Below are 22,398 nucleotides of genomic sequence, written 5' to 3'. Positions count from 1 at the left end.
TGGGGGAAAATAATATTAATCTTTTTTTTTTTTTTTTTTTCATTATTTTTGCATGTTTCCATCCAATCATATTACAATAGATAAATCCATAAAGTCTTGGCCCACATTACTTCCCCCTGAATATTCAGATTCACTCAAAAATGCATCCTATTAAGGAAGTTGTAAGTGCTGTTTCATGTTGGCTGTATGGAAAAACTAATTTCTTAGTATCAGGAACACATGTGGTTACATGTGGTTATTTGGGAGTGTGCACAATACCAGACAAACTCCTTGCAGACTGAACAGAAAGTCGGCTGAGGGAAAAAGGTGGCGGTAAACTCGTGACATTTGACCACGTGAACTTTGGCCTGTTTGATGGCTCCTCGTCTGTGATGCAGGGCGAACACCCCTTCTTTTTCCCGTTCACTTTCTCGATCCGCTTCACCATGACCTGCAGCGTCTAACAAACAAGAACCCACACAAGACCAAAAATAATTATGAAGTCACCCAATATGAAAACCTCTGTGCTAGATCCATCAGTTCATGAAAACATGTATAATAATAGAAATAATAATGTTAATGTACTAATCCGTGAGAGACAAAGTGTGGATCTGAATAAAAGAAACACTCACCACTCCTCTCCAGAAAATAGCGCGCCTCCATCAGTACGCGACCCTGTGGCTTCAGTTCCACCTATAATCCACAAAATGTATTGAAATCATATATAACATATATGAACATTTCCTCGAATATTTTTAAATTATATATTTATATTTTTTTTAGTGTTCTTATTCAAATTCATCTTTTTAAATAAATAACAACAACAAAAAGTTATAGCTGTAAGTCCATGGGTGTACATTATATCAGCAGTTTGTTTCCATTTTGCGCCACCACAAATCTATATCACACACAAACACTGACCCAGATCTCCAGTTTGCCATTCTCTTTCTTGCAGCGTGATGCGAGGGTGTCAAGCTGGACAGTAGCCTCCGTCTTTAGCTCAGCTGTCTTGTCCTTGACCACCACATGCATTACCCGTCCTCTGTGGACGTGAGCATCGAACGTGCTGCTCCAAGGCGGATACATGGTGGGCCGCTTCTGCTTGTACACTTGACCTTTTTCTAAAGATACACACACAAATAAAATACAAATACACCACTAAATCAGAGTTTCACACCACTGAACATTTGACTGGATTTAAGCTTTAAAAGTATCAGCACAAGTAAAACAATTCTCTATGTGTTTTACAGCCGGATCTGAAACTAATACTACTGAAATGACACAATGCTCTTACTGTGATGGTAATCTGGCAGCTTTTACTGCAGGAAAACCAAGCAATTTTGGTAGAATGTCAACATTTTCCCTTAGTTAAAGTCAACATGACATTTAAAATCAGCTCTTTCCTTTTTCTTAATGCATGTTCCTGGTCTAGCATGATGCAAGAATGCACGTTAGATAAAATCTTCGTAATTTTTCATTACTTGCTCCATCTCTGAAATTACTTTCCTTTTTGCTAACATCATTTTTTTTTTTTTTTACCCCTGCCCTCCAACCACCTGGTTTAATTCTAATGTGTAACGCTCACAATCCACTCAATTCCCAATGGATAAAATCACGTCCATCCCTATTTTTTTTCCATTAAATTTGAACTCAGAAATACATAACTAAGTAAAACCGGTTGCGAACACTCTTTCATGTTGACTTTAATTTGTATTTTTGCATCCAACTACTGGAATTGCAGTTTATTACTTGTACTTAGCAGTCAAGATGTTTCAAAGAGGTTTGAGAATGACGCGACGCTTCATATTTTGACAGGTAACTGTGGTTGTGGTTGGTTCTGAAGAATGAAACCAAAGGGGTTGCTTGGAAATCCTTGTGTCTGCAAGACTGCTCGGTGACCATGTCTGAGTGATATGTGTCTATACAACTGCATATCTTTTCATCTAATCTGACTTAAACCCACATTTTACAAGCTATAGAGGTCAGTGCAAGCAAATGTGCTTAAAAAATAACCAGTTCTCAAAAACATGCATGCAAACAGTGAGTACCAATGCACTTTTGCAGAAATAGTTCCTTTCATATAAATTTGATTTGTTGATTATAAGTTGGCGTTCTAATTGTCGCATTCATTTGCATTTCAGAAGCGGTGATTAGTCTTTTAATTCACACATTTTTTTTTTTACTTTTACCGATTCATGAATTCATCATAATTTTAAGTCTTTCCAATGAATTGGTGAATCCAGTTTACAAAACCGCTTTGTTCATGCACAATTGGACTGATTCAATTCTCATGTTCTCAACTCACTGAAACGATTATCAAGCTGCAGAGGGTTCAGAGAACTTCTTGAAATCTTATGATACTTTTATTTATCGTTTCCTTCTCATTTGAAGCTCAAAAGCAACACTACACATTAATCGTATTTGCTAGGAAAAGAGCGACCAGAACATTCTTTAAAATATCATAATTTGTGTATTACACAAGAATAAACCAAAATATAGCTGCGAGCAGCGATGGCGGGCCCAAGCCCGGTGGCACCGCCACCCCGGTGGCTTCAGGGCAACTGTGCACAGCGGGCAATAGGCACTTAAAACGGTTAAACATCAAAGGACTATGTCAAATTCACTCCACATTTACTGCACTACAAGGTGCCACTATAGAGCCCCTCCTCCCTGCCCATTTTCAAAGGATTACATGTGCCAAGTTTTAACATTATTCTGATGAATTTTGAAGCAAATCAGGTAAAAATAAGAGGGTGATCTCAATGTATGCTGAAAGTGACACATTTTCTGCTTCCAGTTGGTGGCGCTATTACTTTGAATCACAATAGTCACATCCATGTGATCAGCCTTGTACAACGAAGACTAAGCCGAAGTTTCATCAAAATCAATTAATGTATGCAGAAGTTATAACACTTTGTTTCCCTTTTCTTGCCATAAATTCGTTGCCTCGCCACGGCCAAACCGTTTGAGATATCCAAAATCCGTTTGCAATTAAACAACTTCAATGTGTTAGCAACAAGTTAAAAAAAGTTTGGTGTAAATTGGATAAACCCTGTAGGAGCAGTAGTATAAAATTCATAGCCTGTTTTTTCAAAAAATTAACATTCAAACCAAAATAGCTGACTTCCTGTTGGTCGGAGCTAATGAATGTAAATTAGAAAATTGTCCGGCTTGATGAGAACAATATGTGTACCGAGTTTGGTGATTGTAGGAAAAACTAACCCCCCCACTTTTGTCAAAAGGTGGCGCTACTGAGCCCCTCCACCACGCCCATTTCTATGGCTTTGTCCATGTCTACTGGTTGACAATATTGATGTGTGTGTCGAGTTTCATGCAATTTGAAGCATGTTAAGAGCCTCAAAAACACTCAAGAATATTATTACAGTTGACCTGTTGCCATGGCAACAATATTTCAAATATCAAAAATCCTGTCATAGGTCTACATCTGCTGTGTATTGACATTACACTGATGAAGTTTGAAGCAAATCAGGTAAAAATAAGAGGGTGATCTCAAAACATTTCAAAAAGTGATACACTTCCTGCTGCCAGTTGGTGGCGCTATAACTTTGACTCACAATAGTCACATCCATGTGATCAGACTCCTATAACGAACACACTCGTGAAGTTTCATAAAGATCAATATATGTATGCAGACGTTATAACACATTTCCTGTTTCCTTTTTCTCGCCATAAATTCGTTGCCTCGCCACGGCCAAACCGTTCGAGATATCAAAAATCCCCTGGCAATTTTTAATCATCAGTGTCTTGACTTCATGCTGACCGAGTTTGGTGGCGATCGGATTAATCGTCTAGGAGGAGTATATCAAATTCCAGAGCATGCGTTTTTCAAACAACCCTTAATAGCTGACTTCCTGTTGGCGTGGTGTTTAACTTAGAGCACGAAAGTTGTTCGGCCCGATGAGGTCTATATGTGTACTGAGTTTCATACTAATACGTGCAAGCGTGTTTAATATATGGACCAAATTTTCAGACTTTTTTCAAGGGGGCGCTGTCGAGCCCCCTGCCACGCCCGGGTACCAGCCTCTCCGGCGTCCTAATGGCCGCGGATTCCAATGTGTGTGCCAATTTTCAAGAGTTTTGAGCATGTTAAGGCCCCAAAAAGCCCCGGAAAAGGGAAAAAAAAAAAAAAAAAAAAAAAAAAAAAATAATAAATATAGCTGCGAGCAGCGATGGCGGGCCCAAGCCCGGTGGCACCGCCACCCCGGTGGCTTCAGGGCAACTGTGCACAGCGGGCAATAGGCACTTAAAACGGTTAAACATCAAAGGACTATGTCAAATTCACTCCACATTTACTGCACTACAAGGTGCCACTATAGAGCCCCTCCTCCCTGCCCATTTTCAAAGGATTACATGTGCCAAGTTTTAACATTATTCTGATGAATTTTGAAGCAAATCAGGTAAAAATAAGAGGGTGATCTCAATGTATGCTGAAAGTGACACATTTTCTGCTTCCAGTTGGTGGCGCTATTACTTTGAATCACAATAGTCACATCCATGTGATCAGCCTTGTACAACGAAGACTAAGCCGAAGTTTCATCAAAATCAATTAATGTATGCAGAAGTTATAACACTTTGTTTCCCTTTTCTTGCCATAAATTCGTTGCCTCGCCACGGCCAAACCGTTTGAGATATCCAAAATCCGTTTGCAATTAAACAACTTCAATGTGTTAGCAACAAGTTAAAAAAAGTTTGGTGTAAATTGGATAAACCCTGTAGGAGCAGTAGTATAAAATTCATAGCCTGTTTTTTCAAAAAATTAACATTCAAACCAAAATAGCTGACTTCCTGTTGGTCGGAGCTAATGAATGTAAATTAGAAAATTGTCCGGCTTGATGAGAACAATATGTGTACCGAGTTTGGTGATTGTAGGAAAAACTAACCCCCCCACTTTTGTCAAAAGGTGGCGCTACTGAGCCCCTCCACCACGCCCATTTCTATGGCTTTGTCCATGTCTACTGGTTGACAATATTGATGTGTGTGTCGAGTTTCATGCAATTTGAAGCATGTTAAGAGCCTCAAAAACACTCAAGAATATTATTACAGTTTGACCTGTTGCCATGGCAACAATATTTCAAATATCAAAAATCCTGTCATAGGTCTACATCTGCTGTGTATTGACATTACACTGATGAAGTTTGAAGCAAATCAGGTAAAAATAAGAGGGTGATCTCAAAACATTTCAAAAAGTGATACACTTCCTGCTGCCAGTTGGTGGCGCTATAACTTTGACTCACAATAGTCACATCCATGTGATCAGACTCCTATAACGAACACACTCGTGAAGTTTCATAAAGATCAATATATGTATGCAGACGTTATAACACATTTCCTGTTTCCTTTTTCTCGCCATAAATTCGTTGCCTCGCCACGGCCAAACCGTTCGAGATATCAAAAATCCCCTGGCAATTTTTAATCATCAGTGTCTTGACTTCATGCTGACCGAGTTTGGTGGCGATCGGATTAATCGTCTAGGAGGAGTATATCAAATTCCAGAGCATGCGTTTTTCAAACAACCCTTAATAGCTGACTTCCTGTTGGCGTGGTGTTTAACTTAGAGCACGAAAGTTGTTCGGGCCCGATGAGGTCTATATGTGTACTGAGTTTCATACTAATACGTGCAAGCGTGTTTAATATATGGACCAAATTTTCAGACTTTTTTCAAGGGGGCGCTGTCGAGCCCCCCTGCCACGCCCGGGTACCAGCCTCTCCGGCGTCCTAATGGCCGCGGATTCCAATGTGTGTGCCAATTTTCAAGAGTTTTTGAGCATGTTAAGGCCCCCAAAAAGCCCCGGAAGACGGAAAAAAAAAAAAAAAAAAAAAAAAAAAAAAATAATAAATATAGCTGCGAGCAGCGATGGCGGGCCCAAGCCCGGTGGCACCGCCACCCCGGTGGCTTCAGGGCAACTGTGCACAGCGGGCAATAGGCACTTAAAACGGTTAAACATCAAAGGACTATGTCAAATTCACTCCACATTTACTGCACTACAAGGTGCCACTATAGAGCCCCTCCTCCCTGCCCATTTTCAAAGGATTACATGTGCCAAGTTTTAACATTATTCTGATGAATTTTGAAGCAAATCAGGTAAAAATAAGAGGGTGATCTCAATGTATGCTGAAAGTGACACATTTTCTGCTTCCAGTTGGTGGCGCTATTACTTTGAATCACAATAGTCACATCCATGTGATCAGCCTTGTACAACGAAGACTAAGCCGAAGTTTCATCAAAATCAATTAATGTATGCAGAAGTTATAACACTTTGTTTCCCTTTTCTTGCCATAAATTCGTTGCCTCGCCACGGCCAAACCGTTTGAGATATCCAAAATCCGTTTGCAATTAAACAACTTCAATGTGTTAGCAACAAGTTAAAAAAAGTTTGGTGTAAATTGGATAAACCCTGTAGGAGCAGTAGTATAAAATTCATAGCCTGTTTTTTCAAAAAATTAACATTCAAACCAAAATAGCTGACTTCCTGTTGGTCGGAGCTAATGAATGTAAATTAGAAAATTGTCCGGCTTGATGAGAACAATATGTGTACCGAGTTTGGTGATTGTAGGAAAAACTAACCCCCCCACTTTTGTCAAAAGGTGGCGCTACTGAGCCCCTCCACCACGCCCATTTCTATGGCTTTGTCCATGTCTACTGGTTGACAATATTGATGTGTGTGTCGAGTTTCATGCAATTTGAAGCATGTTAAGAGCCTCAAAAACACTCAAGAATATTATTACAGTTTGACCTGTTGCCATGGCAACAATATTTCAAATATCAAAAATCCTGTCATAGGTCTACATCTGCTGTGTATTGACATTACACTGATGAAGTTTGAAGCAAATCAGGTAAAAATAAGAGGGTGATCTCAAAACATTTCAAAAAGTGATACACTTCCTGCTGCCAGTTGGTGGCGCTATAACTTTGACTCACAATAGTCACATCCATGTGATCAGACTCCTATAACGAACACACTCGTGAAGTTTCATAAAGATCAATATATGTATGCAGACGTTATAACACATTTCCTGTTTCCTTTTTCTCGCCATAAATTCGTTGCCTCGCCACGGCCAAACCGTTCGAGATATCAAAAATCCCCTGGCAATTTTTAATCATCAGTGTCTTGACTTCATGCTGACCGAGTTTGGTGGCGATCGGATTAATCGTCTAGGAGGAGTATATCAAATTCCAGAGCATGCGTTTTTCAAACAACCCTTAATAGCTGACTTCCTGTTGGCGTGGTGTTTAACTTAGAGCACGAAAGTTGTTCGGCCCGATGAGGTCTATATGTGTACTGAGTTTCATACTAATACGTGCAAGCGTGTTTAATATATGGACCAAATTTTCAGACTTTTTTCAAGGGGGCGCTGTCGAGCCCCCCTGCCACGCCCGGGTACCAGCCTCTCCGGCGTCCTAATGGCCGCGGATTCCAATGTGTGTGCCAATTTTCAAGAGTTTTTGAGCATGTTAAGGCCCCCAAAAAGCCCCGGAAGACGGAAAAAAAATAAAAAAAAAAAAAAAAAAAAAATAATAATAATCCTTAGAAGAACAAGAGGGCCCTGCGCGAATTTTCGCTTGGGCCCTAATAATCCTTAGAAGAACAAGAGGGCCCTGCGCGAATTTTCGCTTGGGCCCTAATAATCCTTAGAAGAACAAGAGGGCCCTGCGCGAATTTTCGCTTGGGCCCTAATAAAGACAAACAAAATGAGGGTGACTAAAAAAGGACAACATTTTAGTTTTTCTGTAAATTATTTCTGTAGGCCTCGTGTAGTGTCACATATAGAGTACCTACAGTAATGCAATATATTGACGGCATCTTCAAAACAACTTGCATTGTTGCATATTTGGCTGTCAAATGCTCTCAGATATGATGAAAATTGTCACAGCTCCATATTTTTGGGAACTGACTGGCTCTGTCTTCATAAACTGATTATTTTGCTGAATTGTTAGTTTAATGACTAAGAAGTACCCCTTTAAAATTGTAGGAAGTCTGTGTGATGAATCACAACCTAAATGGTGAGAATAAAAGGAAAGAAACAGATACCAACTTTTTACTGACAATGACAACTATGACACACATTTCCCTTGAAGCAAAAATTCACACTTAGACACACAATATTCAATAAACTCTGACCGGACACATTGCTTGCACACTTTTCAACTCAGAACTGAGTAGGTGGGTCATGTGGGTGTTTTCTTCCACTACAGGCAATTTTGTCCTTGTAGACTTTTAGTAAATATACTTTCTAAAAAATGTTTTAATGTACTTCCAAAAGTTTCTTTAACACTTAATGTGTAACACTTTAACATGTAGATGCATCACAACAAAACTCTTTAATTCTTTTATTTTCCTGAACCATCGCGTGTCAAATCCACCACAACCCATTTATTTTGTGGTAGGAATTTTATTTTTTTTTGAACTATTTTTTTTTTTTAAATGGACAACTACTTTGTCTTGCATTGTAGCATTTTATGTATCATAAATACATACAAATAATATTTTTAGATTTTTTTTCTTTTTTGCATAGTTTGCCAGAATTGCAGCTTGATGCACAATAAAAATATTCTATTTTCCAAATCATTTACTTTGATTTTTCTTTGCACATCACATCATTTTAGTCTTAAACATGTTTTTCAATGACAGTGTTGTCCACTTTATAACTATGCACACTAACTTTTGAAAAATATTTATTGGAGGCAAAATTGTTGTCTGTTGTGGTAATGACACTTGTTTTTTATTAAAAAAAAAAAAAAAAATTGTATTGATATATTTTCATATTGAATGATACAACAATATAAAGATGAAATAAAAAAATATATATGTTAAAATATTTTTTAATATTTATATTATTTACCTTTGTATTAGACTCTTAATATTTAAATGAAAATGTATCAATAGGAAATGCATTTGAAAACAAAAAGATGAAGGCATGGTAAAAAGCCAATTTTACTTTGATCTTCACATAACAAAAGAACAAAGGTTAAAATCAACATCTGGCTGATAAAAACTTAGAAATGCCTATAACTGAAGAAACTACCCAGGGGTGTCTGTTTTCTAGCTTTTTTTTTTTTTCTCCACAAACTATCCTGATATATCAGTATCAAAGTTATCTTACCAGTCTCCACAGCCTCTTTCATGTAGACAGCACAGTATGGATTGAGTACTTCTTCATGGTAAGCAAGCCCTGGGTCCATCTCAAAGCTGGAAAAACCAATCCTCAGGAACGGAGACATGACTGTAAACTCTCAGATCCAACAGCAACAGCCTCTGATATACAGTGTCCTTTGAAAGTACGGTGGTTAATTCCACTGTGAGAATGTTCTGTACAGTGATGTACTCCTATTTGATGCTTATTTTCATATTTGTGGTGTCCGTTATATGGGTTTCCTCACTCAGACAGCTCTCAATAGTGGACAGTACTGGTCTGGAATCGTGGTGTCCTTGTTTCTGTGGCATCCAAAGTAATATTTTTCAAAATAAATATTTAACTTTGTCCTTTGTCCATCAAATCGGTCTCTCTTATAGCCACTGTTTTAGAAGGAATGATGTTGGGATGAAAACTTGGAAATGTCTATTAACAAAAAAATTGAAAAGGATGATATATTATAAATTCAAGAATAGTAAAATATAATAATACATGGGAAAAAAGCAAATTAATAATAAATGGCATAATAAAAATATATTTTATATAGAATCTACAGTATATAATATATTGATTCTAAATACATAAAATAAAATCCAATTATATATCTTTATTGAATGAAAATTAAATAGTAAATGGACAATAAGCCATATATACTAGCAGTTGACTTTTTAGCAGATTTCTAACATTTTTCTGACCAATTTATATTTAATACTAATGAGGAGTTTTGTAAAATTACATAAATTAATAAATTCAATAAAGTAATCAAAATCTTGTTCAATTGAGTCTCCAGGACACATGACATTAACCATTCACTAAACCCTAGACGGAAATTAGCTGTAAACAACCTGGTTGTAAGAACATGAGATCATTCTGATATGCTCTCTGTTTAATGGAAACCAGATCAACAATGAAGCTGAAGATATGCGTTAACTTCTTTCCACTACACACGCCCTTTAAATTAACATGACACCAGTTTACACCAACCAACATGTTTCACTCACACAATAACACTTAACATGCCAAAAACTCAGCAGAATACAAGAAAACTAAGCAGACTTGTTAAACATTTGGACCACAGAACCATAGTAAGAGTACTTACCAGTTGAAAACTGGGAGGTAATTGGTGAAGGAGAGAACCAGAGAAAAACGACTATTAATAGATGTGAAATCCAAAACTACCAACCAAACAGCCTGCCAGGATTCACTTCCCCGCTGAGTCACATACAGTACTAACACACACAACGTCATGGTCATGCATTTACACTTTGCTCAAACTCTGTGTATGTAATAGTGCAAGTTATTCATATAAATATAAAAAACACGGAAACCAAGCTAGATTTTTACTAAGGGGGTAACGATTCAAATTACTTGTTACGGTTTTAGGGTCACAGTTTGGGTACAATTCCGGAAAAATTGCTATGTTCAGGGGAAAAACAACTATTGTCAAATAAATAAAAAATAAGAACAAAAAAAATCAAACTAGAGGCAACGGCACAAATAAATACAACAGAGCAATGATACAAATAAAATAAACTGCTAACAGGAGTTTTCAGATATAGAAATTATAATCACCACTGTATAAATTAAATAAAGATTAATCATTATTAAAGTTATAAAAGCTATTCAGTCAAGAACAGTAAGTGATTTCCTTGTCTTTTGTTGTTTGATTAACATTAAAACATAGACAGTAATATTAGGCTGCTGTCACTTTAAGACATAATACACGGATCCAACATACTGATACTCTTATACATGCGTTGTCTTTCTCGACTGTTTTAGTTACTAGTGTCCTATATGTTTGCTAGGATGCTCGCAAATAAGGGCATGTTGACATAATTTTTGTGTGAATTTGTCCATTTAAGCACAAGACTTGAAAGAGAACTCAATATTTTTGCACTGTCTGAAATGCGGGTTTGGCGGGTTTTTATTTTTTTTATTTTTTTACGTATTTGAAAGCCAAAAAGCATATTCATCAACAGAAACATAGATGCGTCATAATATTTAAAATTAACCGTGGTGCAAGTGTGTGCCGAACCATGGGTGGAGAACCGTACTGTTAGATTTTTTACTGAGAACCATTACACCCCTAATTGTGAGTGGCACTACCACGCCACCATGATATTATAGAAATATAGAAATATATATATTATTAGATTAGACCAATCAACAGCATTTGTGTTGTAATGTTAATTACCACATAAAAAATCAAAGTAGCGTAGAAGTGCTTATAATGGAAGTACAGTAAATGGAGCCAATTTTTGGAAGCTTTAAAAGTGAAAATTTGAAAAGTACTTACATTAATTATTCTGTCAAAATTAATGTATATGTAAAGTACGGAAGAGGATTAGGGCCAAGCAATAATAAAAAAATAAAACCATCTCGAGATTAAAGTTGTTAAATTTCGAGAAAAAAGTTTAATTAAAATGTTGAGAATAAACTCATTAAATTACAAGAAAAAAAGTCGTTAAATTACGAGAACAAATTCGTTAAATGACTTTATTCTCAACATTTTATCTCGACTATTTTCTCGAAATTTAACAACATTTTTCTCATAATTTAACGAATTTGTTCTCGTAATTTAATGACTTTTTTCTCGTAATTACTTTATTCTCAACATTTTATCTCGACTTTTTTCTCAAAATTTAACGAGTTTTTTCTCATAATTTAATGAGTTTATTCTCAACATTTTATCTCCACTTTTTCTCGAAATTTAACAACTTTAATCTCGAGATGGTTTTATTTTTTTATTATTGCTTGGCCCTAATCCTCTTCCGTAGTAAAGCCATTATTACATTTTTTTATGGTTGTTTTAGGTTTTTAGCATTATGTTGTCTTGGCAACAAAGTGTATGAAATGTAAAACTGGATATTATTTTACACAGAAAAGGTTAGTACATGTAAGCGTTTGTTCATGTTAATATGTCAGTGTTATTGTACGCCAGTGACTTAAGAAAAGTCAAAATGTGCTAACCATACATTTTGGTAGGGTTTTTGGTTGGTTGTTAAGGCGTTGCCTAGTGGTTTCTAGGTGTTCTGAGTTAAAATAGCCCTTCTCCAAGTCTCTATAATATTTTTTTTTTTTTTTTTTTTATCCATATGAAAAAGTAAATACCAGAAGATGATTGTAGATTATTAAGGAAGAAAAATAAATAAATAAATGTAATGTGTAAAAAGGAAAAAACAAAAACATATATATATATATAATACATATTCAGCTATTTTTCTTTAGCACAAGTTTCTCAAGCTCTCTTTCTTGTTTGGTAAATGCGTCTGCATGACTGCCAAGCACTTCCTGTCGTTTGACTGACAGCTCAAACCGCACTTCCTGTATAATTGAAGGACTGTAGCGCAGATAGCGAGTTGCTGCTGTTACCTGCTTCTGCTACCAGGATAGACAGAAGAGAGACAAACAACGGCAGACAGATAGAAAGAACACAGCAGGACACAAACGGACACTTTAATGTCATAACTTTATAGTATTGGCTCCATGAGTGTGATATTTCATCAAACGGTGTGTGGGGTCAATGCTGACTCTATAGAGTCGACACAGTTGAACTAGCCCAGCATGTGAAAGCTGCAGGGGTGGAAGAAGTGTGGGATCAAACAACAAACCCCTCTATTGAACTCACAACACTGGACTGGACTGAACTATAAATACATTTGAGCTTTCGCAAGCCTCTCGGGAGGATAAACTCATAAGGCTTGTTAAAAGAATATTCCAGGTTCAACACATAAGCTTCATGAACAGACTCTGTGGCTCATTTACCACAGAAAACATTCTCTCATCTCTGCATTTGTAAAAACAAAACACATTACATTAATTCACTTACAATGGAAGCCTATGGGGCAAGTAAACCTGGAGTGTTTAGGCAGAACTGTGAAGGTTGTATTTTGTTAAAGCAATTGTATTTTGGTCTTAAAGTGACAGCAGCCTAATATACCTGCTGCCATCCGTCATTGTTACTCGAACAACAAAATACAAAGGAAAAATCACTTTTGTAGATGTAACAAAGATTAATTATATTTAATTTATATAGTCAAGACTATGAAGTGTTATTTTACATTTGATTATTCAATATCTGTACCCGAATACTGTTAGACTTACCTGAAAAACAAAAACTTTCATTTGTATCTTTGTTCTATTGTATTTATCAATTCTTGTAATTTGTTTATTATTTCCTGTTGCAGATTCACTCCCCTACAAATTCACCCCAATCATTCTAGAATAATTAATTATTTTCAAATAGAGCTATTAAAGTCACTTTTTTTTTTTCATATCGCAACACATAAAAAAAAAAAAAAATTGCAATGTCAGTTTTTTTCCAATATTGTGCAGCCCTATTATGAAAAATTTTGATTTACATTTTCAATTTCCAAAAGAGAATTAGGAAATATCAATTCAGAGGAAGTACTATTTGTTTTAGTATTTAAATCACATGAATATCCAAAATAGCTACCACATTATTTTATTTATATACTACCATTCAAAAGTTTGAGGTCAATGTTTTGTTTTGTTTGTTTTAGAAAATAAATAAATAAATAAATATATATATATATATATATATATATATATATATATATATATATATATATATATATATATATATATATATATATACTTTGATTTTATTCACATTAATTTGATCAAAAGTGGTAGTACAGACATTTATAATGTTACAAACTTTTCTATTTCAAATAAATACAGTTCTTTTGAACTTTGTTAATCAAAGACTCATGAAAAATGCATCACATTTTCCACAAAAATATTAAGCAGCACAACCTTTTTCAACATTGATGATAATAATAGGAATTTCTTCTGCACCAAATCAGCATATTAGATGAATCATGTGACACTGAAGCCATTTCAGGAGTTTAGTTTATTTTGGTCAAATAAATGCAGCCTTGGAGCATAAGAGATGTCTTTAAAAAAACAGACTTTTAGGGTTAGTTCACCCAAAAATGAAAATAATGTCATTTATTACTCACTCTCATGCCAGTGGTTCAATATTAATATTATAAAGCGACGAGAATATTTTGGTGCGCCAAAAAAAAAACAAAATAACGACTTACATAGTGATGGCCGATTTCAAAACACTGCTTCATTAAGCTTCAGAGCGTTATGAATCTTTTGTGTTGAATCATGATTCGGATCGCGTGTCAAACCGCCAAACTGCTGAAATCACATGACTTTGGCGCTCCGAACCGTTGATTCGACATGCTGATTCATTTATGCTCCAAAGCTTCCTAAAGCAGTGTTTTGAAATCGGCCATCACTATATAAGTCGTTATTTTGTTTTTTTGGCGCACCAAAAATATTCTCATCGCTTTATAATATCATTATTGAACCACTGTACTCACATGAACTGATTTAAATATGTTTTTAATACAATAATGGATCTTGAGAGAGGAAATGTCATTGCTGGCTATGCAGGCCACACTGAGCCATCGGATTTCAACAAAAATATCTTAATTTGTGTTCCGAAGATGACCGAAGGTCTTGCGGGTGTGGAACGGCATGAGGGTGAGTAATAAATGACATTATTTTCATTTTTGGATGAACTAACCCTTTAAATGGTAGTTCAAAATATTGTGGTATATACTGTAAAAAAAAAAAAAAAATTCAGTGACCTAATTAGCTCACTTCATTCATTCATTCATTCATTCATTCATTCAGTGGACTATAGTGGAGTAATGTAGGCAAAAGTAGGGGGCCATTTTGGATATAGCCTGGGTGTTTCAGGAAAGGGAGATATCCAAACCTGGACTGACAACCACATCTAATGTTTGACATAGAGTGTGAGTCAAGATTTAACAGCTATGTAAATTAAAAAACAGAAATACAGTGTTGTGCATTTCTATCTGATTCTATTTCTATTTGTAAACAAACAAGGCAGGAAGTGTTTTCACTATAACAGTACCTGTATATGGTGTCTAATAAGAGTGCATTAAAAAGCAGATCTACATGGTATCACATTCACATACAACATCATTGTTCCATAATATTTTAAGAGAAAGAGCAGAAAATTCATGTGTATGTCTTACAACTTATGACTTATTCTTTTAACCCTAAAATTTAAAGACGAAAAACTGAAAAATAGCACATTCACACAATAGTTTTTCCACAGCCTGTAAAGCATCAATAACAGCAAATAAATGAATAACAGCAGCTGTTTACACACATCATTTTCATTTAAACCAACAGCTGTTACAGCTGCTCTTATTCAGCTAGTTGCTGTTATTGATGCTGGTATTGACTTATTTAGCCTTTCCTACACGTGTTGTTTCATCGTAGTATTTTTAACCCATGGTTTTCTGCCGCAAGGCTGTTGAAATAACATGGCACCTTCCACAAACCATTATCAATCACATCATATTTGAGGTTTAGTGCCATGCTAACCTTTGTAAGTAGTCAACGTTTTACAACTGAGCAGTACAACTTTTGTGTACATTTTCTTTGTAAACCTATGATTAACATTAATTGTAATGGGAAGTATTATGAGTCGACAGACCTTTTCTCTTTTTGATAGTTAGCTTTAGATGAAGGCTATAAATCAAAACTTAAAAGTTTAAGGCAACAAACTTCAGCATATTTTTTTAGTTTTCTCAACTTGTTGTATTCGGTTTATACAACAAAAAGTTGAGAATTCAAAAATCTCCTACAAAAACAAGTTGCCTTTAAGTTTTCTCAACTTTTGATTTATTACATTGTACTTCAGATAATATACAAAATATTATAAATGTACTGTCAACAGTGTTTTAGAAACAGTTGAAGTGACCAGTTTTAAATTTACTCATGTAACACTGACATGATTTGTGCTCTTGGTTAAAGTGTGGTTGGAAATTGCACTCCGATTGTGAGTAAGATGTTCCAGTGCCCGACATTTGCAGTTCCTCTAATTCACACATACTTTGTCATACCACACAAGGTACTTTGTATGTTCATATCTTTCTTGTTTTTTGATAGTTTTGTTTTTCTAGATCAGCCTGTCCAATGTGTATTTTTATTATGGATGGCAGAGCACTTGCACACATTACACACAGTGTTCGTGTTAATGTACAGTAAAATGCTTTAAAAATATCACCTAAACCATGTCTTTACATGCATCCTTCAGAAAATGTGATTATTTATTTATTTATTTATTTATTTATTTTTACAATAATGCTGTGGTTTCCAAGCAATTATTGGCAATTAAAAGAGTCAAAGTTCAATTTTCTACAAATCTCAGTTGTTTCATGTAACACTTTTTCTGCTCTGGTGTTTCATAAGAGATCTCAATGCCTCAAAATGAGCTCAGATTGGCCAAGAAGATGCCAAAATCTGCAATCAAAATTCAGAAATCATGATATGACTCTCAATTATAGAGGAATTTGATGAAAAATCAACAATAGTCTCATTTTAGGAGAAACATCTGAGCCAATTTAAATGAAACATACTCTAACTGACACCTCTATTAAGTCTCCTGAGATTTGAAAGAGCAAGATTTGAGCAATAATATCTCTTGAAACCTATAAAAGGGCTTCATTCACCTCTGTGGTTATAGAATTTACATCTTGGTAGGTAAGGCTGAAGCCACAACAATTCAGAATGTCAACAACTGACTTAGAATAGACCAAATAAGCAAAAAGAGCTCAAATAAGGGATAAACGAGCTCTCAATCCTTCTATACAACGAAAATCCAGGTTTATGCTTTGAACTGCAACAAAAGCTCGTGATCAACAGCTTTTGCTACACTTGTGTGGGAAATGTTAGAGAAAAAAGTGAGAAAAAACATGTTTTCTTCTCACAACTGAAGAAAAAATCTTCTTGATACATCCCACACATGGCGTTTAAAAACTCGCGTTATGTTTTCAGACCAGGTTCTTGACTGCAAAGTTAATTTCTACACGGTTTTCCTCCACGTTTTGTGGTTTCCTGCAACTGCCACACGAACAGCTACAGCAAAAACCAACTGAAAAAGGTTGCAGAATGTATGTGATGGCGCTTTAACATATTATTAGTGAATTTTTAGTCAACAGTTAACTTCTGGTCAGCAGTTACATCAGCCGGTGTGTTTCTCCTTTATTGATATCCTTAGTTCTGTTTTACGTGCGGTTATTAGAATTATTTTTTTAAACTAAGCTTAAATTTAACCTGAAGGCTCATATATAAAGTAAAGAGAATAAAAACAGCACTTACCCCGCACAGTTCAACGCAGCTGTTCAGTGCTGAACTCTAAAAGTACGCCTGCTTATAGAACTTATGTAGACCTTCAGATTGCGCGGGCACGTCACGAGCGCGTTTCACACCTCTCATCACACACTGAAGGAAGCAGAAAACAAGTGCTCTGCGGTTTGCAAAATTGCAGTTACCTACAAAAATATAGGTCAGTGTCTTTTAATGACAAGCTCGAATGACGTACTCAAAGTTCGCATTCTTAATTTTATGTTATTAAATCATAAGTGAATTTTTCGGCGTATTTTGTCGTCTTAGTTTCAGAGACGTAGGCTAAATATTGCATAAAATGTTTTGTAGCTTGCTTTATTTTATTATATTTTTTAAATTATTATTATTAAGAAGCAGGGGAGTGTTTACGAATGTTACATTTGTCTGGCAACATTTCAGCAAACAAAGTCCTGTTTTCTGTCGGCTCTTTTGACTCGTTTTGAGTCGAATCTTCTCAATGAATCAGTCAGACGGTTAGTAAAACTATTGAAATGGGTTTCGATTCTCTCTGAATGATTTGAACGGCTCACTCACAAAGGGAATCGTTTAGATATGAAGTTATTTATAACCTATAAGACTACAAAAATGATTTAAATACAGATATGTTACAGAAATTGAATAGACACAATTTGATAGACAATAGCAATAATTGTTCTACTTCTGATAATACCCACATGAAAAAAAATACTATAGTAATTTATAGTAAATACTAAAGTGTTTTTGAACCATACTATAGTAGCCTATACTGTATATAGGCCTATTATAGTATTTACAACACTTTGTTAATGAATGCTACTGCATACTGTAGTATTAACTGTAGTGAACTGATAAACTGTAATAGCTAAGTACTGTAGTATACTTTAGTTTTTACTACAGTAAACTGTAGTGTATATTGTAGTATAATATACTATATAGCCTAGTAGTACAGTATTGGGTAAAGTTATTTGTTTATATTAGGGGAGACTGGGGGCAAATGTAACGGGGCAATTGTAACATCTCAAATTACACCAATCAGAACCATGAAACTCATTTTGCATGCAGGCGAAAAATACTATAGTAATTTATAGTAAATACTATAGTGTTTTTGAACCATACTATAGTAAATTGTAATATACTGTATATATTATAGTATTTACAACACTTTGTTAATGCTACAGCATAGTATTAACTATAGTGAACTGATAAAGTGTAATAAATACTTTAGTTTTTACTACAGTAGTGTTGTCATATAATATACCTATATAGTTGTAGAAAACTTAGTACAGTATTGGGTAAAGTAATTTGTTTATATCACTATAGTTGTTATATTACCACAGCAACTGTAGAATTACCACAACAAATTAATTCAAGTACTTCACTATAGTATGGTTCAAAAACACTATAGTATTTACTATAAATTACTATAGTATTTTTTTCAGCTGGGTGTGCTCTGTGGAGATCCCTCTCTGCATGCCAAAGGACAAGCTTTTAAATCCTATTTGGTAAAGTTAAAGACTCATTTTTGAGGTATATTTTTTCATCTACAGTCTTTTCCTCATACTGTCTTAACCATTAATGTCTAATTAAATCTGTCTTGTTCTGATGACCATTCTGTTGTCTAACATTTGATATCTTTGTCAAACATTAGCTTCGTTGTTTCTAGCTAGCAAGGTAGCTTGTCACGGGGTGGTACAGTCGGGAGCAATTGTAACACTGCATTACAAATGCCCCAGACACCATCAAAATAGTGTCCAGCTTAGTAAGGACATCAAAATAGATTGATAGTTTCCAAAAATTTAAGAAAAGTGATTTTGCCTCTCATTCTGGGGATCTATTTTACTGAGTAGGCCCTGTACACTCTCTGTTCACAGCATGCCTAGGTTCAGACCAAGGTAACAGCAAGGGGAGTTAATTAACTGTTCTGGATAATATGGATGTAATGGATATTGAATAGTATTAACTATATATACACTATATTGCTAAAAGTTTTGGGACGCATGCACATGTACTTTAATGACACCTCATTCTTAATATGGAGTTGGCCCACCCTTTGCAGCTGTAACAGCTTCAACTCTTCTGGGAAGGCTTTCCACAAGGTTTAGGAGTGTGTTTTAGGCCATTTTTGACCATTCTTCTAGAAGTGCATTTGTGAGGTCAGGCACTGATGTTGGCAAGAAGGCCTGGCTCACAGTCTCCGCTCTAATTCATCCCAAAGGTGTTTTATCGGGTTGAAGTCAGGACTCTGTGCAGGCCAGTCAAGTTCCTCCACACCAAACTCGCTCATCCATGTCTTTATGGACCTTGCTTTGTGCACTGGTGTGCAGTCATGTTGAAACAGGAAGGGGCCATCCCCAAACTGTTCCCACAATGTTGGGAGCATGAAATTGTCCAAAATGTCTTGGTATGCTGAAGCATTAAAGGGATAGCTCACCCAAAAATGAAAATTTGATGTTTATCTGCTTACCCCCAGCGCATCCATAATGTAGGTGACTTTGTTTCTTCAGTAGAACACAAATTATAATTTTTTAACTCCAACCGTTGCTGTCTGTCAGCCGTATAATGTGGGTCAATGGGAACTTCTTTTATAAGAGTAAATAAAACTTTCTTAGACAAATCCAAATTAAACCCTGCAGCTCATGACGACACATTGATGTCCTAAGACACGAAATGATCGGTTTGTGTGAGAAACCGAACGGTATTTATATCATTTTTTACCTGTAAAACACCACTATGTCCAACTGTATTCAGCATTCGCTTAGTGAGGTCTGATCGCGCTCTGACAACGGAAGTAATGTCTAGCACTCATTGAAGTATAAGCGCGAGACATCACTGCTGTTGTCAGAGCGCGATCAAACCCAGAATTTGGATTTGTCTAAGCAAGTTTTATTTACTCTTATAAAAGAAGTTCCCATTGACATGCATTATACGGCTGACAGATGGCAATGGTTGGAGTTAAAAATCATCATTTGCGTTCTACTGAAGAAACAAAGTCACCTACATCTTGGATGCACTGAGGGTAAGCAGATAAACATCAAATTTTCATTTTTGGGTGAACTATCCCTTTAAGAGTTCCTTTCACTGGAACTAAGGGGTCAAGCCAAAGCCACTGGAAGGAAAGCCTGCAACCTTTAGCCAAAAAAGCGTAATGGCTAAAGCTAACACTCCACCCCCCGCGGTACGCAGGGAATGAGACCGGAGGCTGTTTTTTGAATGGAAGTCAATGGATGAGAGGCTTCACTATGCTGATTAAACAGCTTTTGTGGAGAAATAGCTAATCATTTCATTAATCGACAGCCTGTTTGCCAATCTTCAGAATGTTTTACACTAAACAATACTTTCGTTGGGAACTATATGTAGATTTTAGCTTGATAAAAATGTATTTTTTTAAGAGAAGGCAGACTAGGGAATGTTGCGACTGACGTAACTGCCATTACATGATAGGCTGAGAGGTGCCACACATGATTAAGTTAGCCGTTACGCTTTCTCCAATGGTAAGAGATACAGACCCTCTTATCTACCCATTATATACAATCTCTGATCAAGCCCAACCCCTGAAAAACAACCCCACACCATAATCCCCCTCCACCAAACTTTACGCTCAGCACAATGCAGTCAGGCAAGTACCGTTCTCCTGGCAACGCCAAACCCAGACTCGTCCATCAGATTGCCAGACAGCGAAGTGTGATTCTCCAGAGAATATGTCTCCTCTGCTCTAGAGTCCGACGCGTTGCATTGCACTTGGTGATGTAAGGCTTAGATGAAGCTGCTCAGCCATGGAAACCCATTCCATGAAGCTCTCTACGCACTGTTCTTGAGCTAATCTGAAGGCCACGTGAAGTTTGGAGGTCTGTAGCTATTGACTCTGCAGAAAGTTGGCCACTTCTGTGCACTGTGCGCCTCAGCACCCCGCTCTGTGATTTTTCGTGGCCTACCACTTTGTGGCTTAGTTGCTGTTGTTCCCAATTGCTTCCACTTTATTATGATACCACTAACAGTTGACCGTGGAATATTTAGTAGTGAGGAAATTTCACGAATGGACTTATTGCACAGGTGGCAACCTATCACAGTACCACACTTGAATTCACTGAGCTCCTGAGATCGACCCATTCTTTCACAAATGTTTGTAGAAGCAGTCTGCATGCCTAGGTGATTGATTTTATACACCTGTGGCCATGGAAGTGATTCGAACACCTGAATTCAATGATTTGGAGGGGTGTCCCAATACTTTTGGCAATATATAGTGTATATTCTCTGGAGTTTTTTGTGGTCATTGGTATTTATATGAAGGTATTACATGTGTTACAATTGCCCCCATATTCTGTTACAATCGCCCCCGCATGTGGGGGCAGATGTAACATTTGACTTCTAATGTTTCAATCAATATTGTGACTCTCATTTGGTGACTGTTAACAAGCAGAACACAGATACAAGTTACTGACATAAAAATTGTATCCAAATATTTCAAAAGGTTTTTGAGTAATGAAGACATGACCAAATTTGTTAAAATTGTCCCCGGTCTCCCCCTACTATAGTTGTAATATTACCACAGCAAATATAGAATTACCACAACAAATTAATTTAAGTACTTTACTAAAGTATGGTTCAAAAACACTATAGTATTTACTATAAATTACTATAGTATTTTTTTCATGTGGGCATGTAGTCGATTAAATTACAGCTGATATTTCCTATATATTATGTTTATTTTTAAGTAGGCTGGACTAGCTTGCCCAAAACACTGCTAGAAAGTAGGCCTAAAAAGGTTTATCCAGCACAAAATATTATAGTAACAGAAAATTCTGGACACGTAAATGCACATTTTTGACTGGTGGTTCTTAGAAATCAAACGATTCAATAAAATGAATCATACGTCCCAACTGTAGCAGGTGACTGTTCTGCCAGCAGGCGGCGCTAAATTCCAAAAAAAAAAGTGCCGAAGAGACACCCATAACCTCAAAAAGTGTAAAATAAGACAGATAAGTGTAATTTCTCTTTCTGGAAATGTTTACTGATCACAAAAACTTAAATATATATATATATATATATATATATATAAATAATATAAATTATATTTTATATTTTATT

The 22,398-nt window shown here is 36.0% G+C and overlaps 1 protein-coding gene across 3 annotated transcripts in view; it reads right to left on the bottom strand.

The window, feature by feature from the left end:
* Window positions 1-17,460, bottom strand: part of prkcq (protein kinase C, theta) — a 29,220-nt gene extending 11,760 nt beyond the window's left edge. Inside the window, exons 1-5 of one of the 3 annotated variants that reach the window (XM_048155463.1) lie at window positions 17,308-17,460; window positions 9,103-9,558; window positions 901-1,100; window positions 612-672; window positions 259-439 (exon numbers count right to left, since the gene is read on the bottom strand). In XM_048155463.1, coding sequence (XP_048011420.1) covers window positions 259-439; window positions 612-672; window positions 901-1,100; window positions 9,103-9,220 — 560 coding nt within the window. In that variant the 5' untranslated portion in view covers window positions 9,221-9,558; window positions 17,308-17,460. Of the gene's footprint in view, window positions 1-258; window positions 440-611; window positions 673-900; window positions 1,101-9,102; window positions 9,559-10,231; window positions 11,475-17,307 lie in introns of those variants that run through there. The other 2 variants (XM_048155461.1, XM_048155462.1) reach the window with 2 other exon arrangements.
* Window positions 17,461-22,398: the final 4,938 nt, after the last annotated feature.

Source organism: Megalobrama amblycephala, linkage group LG14, assembly GCF_018812025.1.
Source record: "Megalobrama amblycephala isolate DHTTF-2021 linkage group LG14, ASM1881202v1, whole genome shotgun sequence".
Lineage (NCBI taxonomy): Eukaryota > Metazoa > Chordata > Actinopteri > Cypriniformes > Xenocyprididae > Megalobrama > Megalobrama amblycephala.
Note: the sequence above shows the minus strand (reverse complement) of the source record. Positions and strands in the feature narration are given on the sequence as shown.